This window comes from Buceros rhinoceros, unplaced genomic scaffold (assembly GCF_000710305.1).
Source record: "Buceros rhinoceros silvestris isolate BGI_N320 unplaced genomic scaffold, ASM71030v1 scaffold10252, whole genome shotgun sequence".
Taxonomy (NCBI): Eukaryota; Metazoa; Chordata; class Aves; order Bucerotiformes; family Bucerotidae; genus Buceros; species Buceros rhinoceros.
In genome coordinates, this window is record NW_010400718.1 from 17,538 (window position 1) to 23,126 (window position 5,589).

Here is a 5,589-nt window from a genome sequence, read left to right on the forward strand (position 1 = left end):
GTCATCTACATTGACCAGGCTTTGTCTTAATTTTGCTAAATCCTAACCATCCCCTGAACAGTTTATTTATTCTACCTTTTTCCTGCAACCTTTGACTACCTTGTTCCTAAACAGCCAGAAACAGGATACATCATTGGCCTGATCTGTTTTGGGGCTTTGCCTAGGTCTTTCTGAAGCTGTATGCTAATTATCTGCATTTTTGTTTGAACCCCTTAACCATGTTGTGCATATTTATTCAATATTTTTTGAGAAACACAAATCTTACATGAAAACAAAACAAACCCCTCCTTTCAACATCTGTCTCCAGATGTCCCAATTTTAGTTGCTCATTTTTTTTATTCTGAAAAAGTCTTTCTAGGTTGATGCGTTCTTTGTGTCTGGGGCAAATATTGTAGAAAACATAACACCATCAAGGAAAAAGTAATAATTGGATCTGCTTTCATACGGAACTGGAGATCTTCCTGGCTAATAGAGGCTGTACTTCCCAAAGTCGTTAGCTTGTTTTCCACTTTTATTTGGTTGGTAACTAAAAACCTTAGCTAATCAAAAAAGCCTAGAGCCTTTCTAAGTACCTCTCCAATCAGAAACTACAATAGATGAACTAGTTTCTCGCTTTCTATGTAATGATGGAAATAGTCCAGACATACAAGTATGAATTCAAAGCAAAATGCTTTTATTTCTTTTGGAACAGTCGTAGTTGCATATTTTATTCTGGCCTCTAACTGGGCTTGAAACTTTTTAAATCTTGAATACTAATTAGATGTAAATTTAGATATTTTATAACTCTTTGTTTTGTTTCTCTCCCTGCCCTGCTTCAGACCGGAGGAGACCAATAGAAGAGTGAAAAATGTAAGACACATTTACTTCAATACTTTCTGAAACAATTTCGCACTAATTCTTCTTCACTATTTTTAAAATACTTCTGTTTATGGCACTATCATGTTTACCTTGTTCTTCAGCTGTTCATTTATCTGATGCAAATTAGTGCCATGTTACGATGATCTATATGCAGATTACTTTCCCAGTAAATGTAGTAATTACAAACAGTACTTATATCTGCTTACTTGAGGTGAATGAGGTGCATTGTAACACAATTTATTGGTTTTGATGGAGATTGTAGTAAATACTTAAATGAGATTTTACAGTTCTTTGTGGAAAACGTCTCTAAAGCATACTGTGATTCTTTTGTACTCGTACATGATATTAAAGTAATTCAATTTATATTGGGGTGTGGGTTTTTTGTTGTTTTTTAGGTTTTGATTACATTATACTGGCTTGGGAGAAAAGCTCAAAGTAACCCTCATTATAATGGTCCATACCTAAGTCTTAAAGCATTTGAAAAGTTATTAGGGCAAGCATTGACTAAGGTAAGGAATCCAAAAAGAATCATAAGCAAATAGCCTGAATTTTATAGTTTGCTATACATTACAGCATCAGCTCTAAACAGTCTCTTGGGGTGTTAATTTTATTCTAAGGTGGAAGGAATGATTCTTATCTTACACTGGTTCTTCTGCTACCCCTATAATTATGCTACCCATATAATGAAATTCAGAATCCCCCTGCTCTGATCAATGCAGTACATTGTGAAAAGCCCCATCTTGATTCCTATTGGCTGAGATAAGAGGAATTCAAAACCTTGTGTTGAATCTCCTATCCAGGATGTTGTATATATTGCTTTTAGGTTTGCAGTAGTCTTCATTGAAGTTTGTTTGTGCGCTCAAAATGCATTTTAAAAATTTTTGAGTGAAAAGTCATGAGTAGCATTTGCATCTTAAATTACTGTAAAACATCTTGCAACATCTACTCTCACAGGCGCTTGAGGAGTCCAGCCACCTGAGCAGAAGCGGCAGGGATAGTGGGTACGGTGATATTGGGTACGTTGACCGGGGAGAGCCTTTTTTGTCTTCAGCTAGCCATAAAAGAGACGATTCTTTCGATAGCTTGGACTCTCTTGGTTCAAGATCCTCCACAAGCTTTTCATCAGATATAACCTTGAAAGGTGGCAGTGAAGGTATGTTTTCCTCTTTTAAATCTTTTGTTGACATATGGCTGTGGGAGAAGACAATGTACAGACTTAGTACTTTGGGTGCCCGGTACTTAAATTGGCTTGAAAGGCAACTCTAGTTTTGCAACTGCTGCACTTGCGTTTTGCTTAAGCAAATATTGACCTTTAACTGTTGGTAGAAACAAAGCAATGCTCATGTGAATTTTCCTAGGAAGGGCTGCTGGGACTCTTGGTCTCGCTGCTGCATTAGGGTGTGTGTATGTGCAGGGTATTTTCCCATAGTTCAGGAAGGGAAATAGCTAGAATACAGATCCTGATGGGATTGCTTAAAATTCAAAATTGCAAAAGTCTCTTGCTTTGTTCCTAGTGTGGATATGTCAAACCTCTGTGTCGTCGCTCCACTTGTGAATATTCAATATCCTATAGGGTTTTTCCTGCCTAGGTTAAAAACTGAATAGTAGTTGTTAGTTTTGATAGTTTGTCAGGGAAAGAAAGGTAACAAGAAGGAAGTTAGTGACATTGGATCCCTACAGCTGCACTCTAATCTGTGTTTCTATTTCAGTTTTTAAATTCAGTACAAACCTGTAGTCTAACTTAGCTATAAAAATAGTGAGCTTTTAAATTTTGTTCCATGTGAATAACATAAAATCATTGGGCCAAGGCCATGTGGAGCATTTCTGATCTGGGCAAAGCAACACGTAGCCCTGCTATCTATGTGACATTCTCTGGGCTTCTACTGGGCGTTAATCTGGTGAGATGAGCATGTTGCTTTACTGTTTGCTGTTAACTTGTCTTTCTGTTAACAAATTTGAGTGGCAAGAGTTTTTAATTAAAAACTGCTGTGCTGTTTTACCTCTTCAGTCAGTTTTACCTTTGCTTTGTTTCCTGGGGGGAGCAGTGAAAGAACAGAACAAACGTAGCAGGAGCATGCAAAGCAAACTCAGCTTAATGGACCTGATCGCAGCTTTGCCACAAACTTCTAAAAATACTTCTCCTACTGTCCTGTCAGTAGCTCAGCAAATCTGCAGCCAAAACATCCCAAAGATAGAATTAAATTGGTTTCAAAAGATTGTGGTGCAAGTTCTAGCTGGAAGTTTGCATCTAGAGAATAATTTTTGTGCCTTCTCTTTTCTCCCTTTCTTCTAAGGTTGTGACAGTGACACAGACTCAGAACTGCCTTTCAAAATGCATGACTCCCATAAAGATGACAGGTCTTACCGTAGGATTTCTGTGATTGAACCGAAACCTACAACCGACTACAATCGTTTCTTACCCAACAAAAACAAGCAGGCGGCGTATGTGCCAGCGCCCTTAAGGAAAAAGAGAACAGAGAAGAATGAGGACAACAGGAGGAGCTGGGCAAGTCCTATCACTGAGTCAGATGGAACATTTTCAAGGTACTGGCATGCAGTCTTAGTAAAACAGACTTTGATTTAAGTCTTTTAAATAAATTACTTTATTAGTTAAAGAAAAGCTGCTGTTGCTGCAAAACCAAGTAAAGCATTTGAGTTTCCATATTTTAACAGGGGCAGTGTTTTGACGTGGTTTGCGGTTGGGTTTTTTTTGGTTTTGTTTTTTTTAACATTGTTCCACATATCTGATTTTCTGGTGTTTGACTATTGTTTTGAGGCTGCTCGTACTCCAGATAGCCGGGATTTAAATGCTCTTAAATATAAGTTCACAAAAGATAGACTTATGGTTTTAGTTTCTCGTTAAAGCCTTCCAAAATGTGATGCATTTCGGTTGTTCAGCTTCTTGGTGTGTACAGAAGAGATTAATGGGCAGTTCTTGGGTTTCATCATTGCCTTCATGACTTTACTGTCTTCATTCTGTTCCTGTTTCGGTCAACCTCAGTGGACGTGAAAGGAATCCCATAGCTTCCTGCCAAAATAGCAGAGCAGACTGTGGGGTCACAAATCCAGCTTCCCTCCAGATGATCTATGAGTATGACAGTGGCTCTGATTCAGAAGATGGAAGAAGGCTGCCCGACCTGGTTATGGATGACTTGGCAAACCGTAGATTTCTAGTCAAAAAGAGCCCTGTAAGCTCTGCTGCACCTGGACATCATTCCATGTTACACAATGACTCTCCTAAATCTTGCTCACAAGAAAGTTATCCAGCTGGTCCACTAGCTGCAATGCTTGAACCACTGAGGTCAGAGATACTAATCCAAGATCCAGTAACTGTATTATTACCTAAATTGCAGTCCATAATAACTCCATAAAGTTAGCATTCTAATCAACATTTTAACACAGCTGATAATTTGTTCTGTCAAACTTCATTATTTTTTTTGTTGGAGGTGATAGGATGCTGATATAACCATTTAACTTTTTTTTTTAATATATTATTTCTGGTGCTGCAGTGAGGGAATTGAGAACTAATTTGCTTCATTCGCGAGATTGAACTCCTGATCCAAAAAGCATGTCTTTTTGCTTTCTTTATGTCAAGTTGCACCTAAAATATCTTAACTGATTGGGTATTTTGAACAGTAACCAGAGGAGGCAGAGACATTTGGATATTAAAGAAGAAAACAAACCGAGAGTTAACATTCCTTCAGAATTATCTGAGTATTTTGATGAGGACGAGGAAGAAGAAATAGGCATCCCAAACATTGAAAAAGATGATCTCTATTTTCGGAAGCTAAACTCTTCAGTGGCAAATACAGGTGTTGCTTTTGACAAATTCCTACCTAAATTTTGGACTCCAGAAGAAGAATTGCTATGGAAAAAAATTAGAAAATCCTCTTTCAAACCTTGGTATAAAGAGATTCAAGGGTTCAGGTGCGTTTTCATGCATGTCCCTGTTTCTCTTCTGTGTGCCAAACCTATAAATAAAGTGTAGTTGTATGACTTCATCTTTCATTTTTATTGCCAGTGTAGCAGCAGGATATGTTTTCTCTTTTTTTGAGAAAATAATTTAAATATTCTTTTTATTACACTGTTGCCACTATTCATTTTCTCAATGACTACACTTTATGGTTTGTTTTTTCTTTCCCCCCCTGCTCGTTCTTTGTGCTGCTGCACAGTAGAAAGAAATCAGATTCTGAGGATGAGGAATTTTCTTACAAACAAAGCTTTGCTAATCAACAAAGACCAAGTTTTGACTGGAACAGCAGTTACAGAAGGGATCAGAACTATAAGCGAACTGCTGAATATGTGGGAAGCTCATTGTCACAGATTACAGAAGGAAAAATCTTGGAGGCTTCTGATCAGCCCAGGTTGATATTGCTGCATGAGCTGTACTCTTGCTGCATCAAAAAGAAATGGCTGGATATGCAACAGCTAAATGAAATGAAATCATGTCCTGTGATGTTGCGCTTTTGGGGTTATTACTCTTTTGGTTGGGGGTTGGGGGGTTTTTTGTTGGATTTTTTTTGTTTGTTTGTTTGTTTGTTTTTTTAAATACAGCTCTGAGTTTCTGGTCTGATCATAACATGTAAATGCAAATGTGTAATATGCTGCATAGGATTACTGGCTTTGTGTGTGAGCATGTAAGTGTGCTGTTTCTGAGCAGGTTAGTATGCTGTGATACCTTCACACCGATTGAAGCGTGCTGTGCTGCAGTTAGTGGTGGTGAATGCCGGG

General features: G+C 37.9%; 1 protein-coding gene across 1 annotated transcript in view; it reads left to right on the forward strand.

Moving 5' to 3' along the window:
• Positions 1–820: 820 nt before the first annotated feature.
• The window catches only part of LMO7 (LIM domain 7), a 43,150-nt gene continuing 38,381 nt past the window's right edge, over positions 821–5,589 (forward strand). The window contains exons 1-7 of the mRNA XM_010131999.1: positions 821–849; positions 1,254–1,367; positions 1,813–2,011; positions 3,153–3,402; positions 3,860–4,159; positions 4,495–4,785; positions 5,031–5,222. Coding sequence (XP_010130301.1) covers positions 3,191–3,402; positions 3,860–4,159; positions 4,495–4,785; positions 5,031–5,222 — 995 coding nt within the window. The 5' untranslated portion in view covers positions 821–849; positions 1,254–1,367; positions 1,813–2,011; positions 3,153–3,190. The remainder of the gene's footprint in view (positions 850–1,253; positions 1,368–1,812; positions 2,012–3,152; positions 3,403–3,859; positions 4,160–4,494; positions 4,786–5,030; positions 5,223–5,589) is intronic.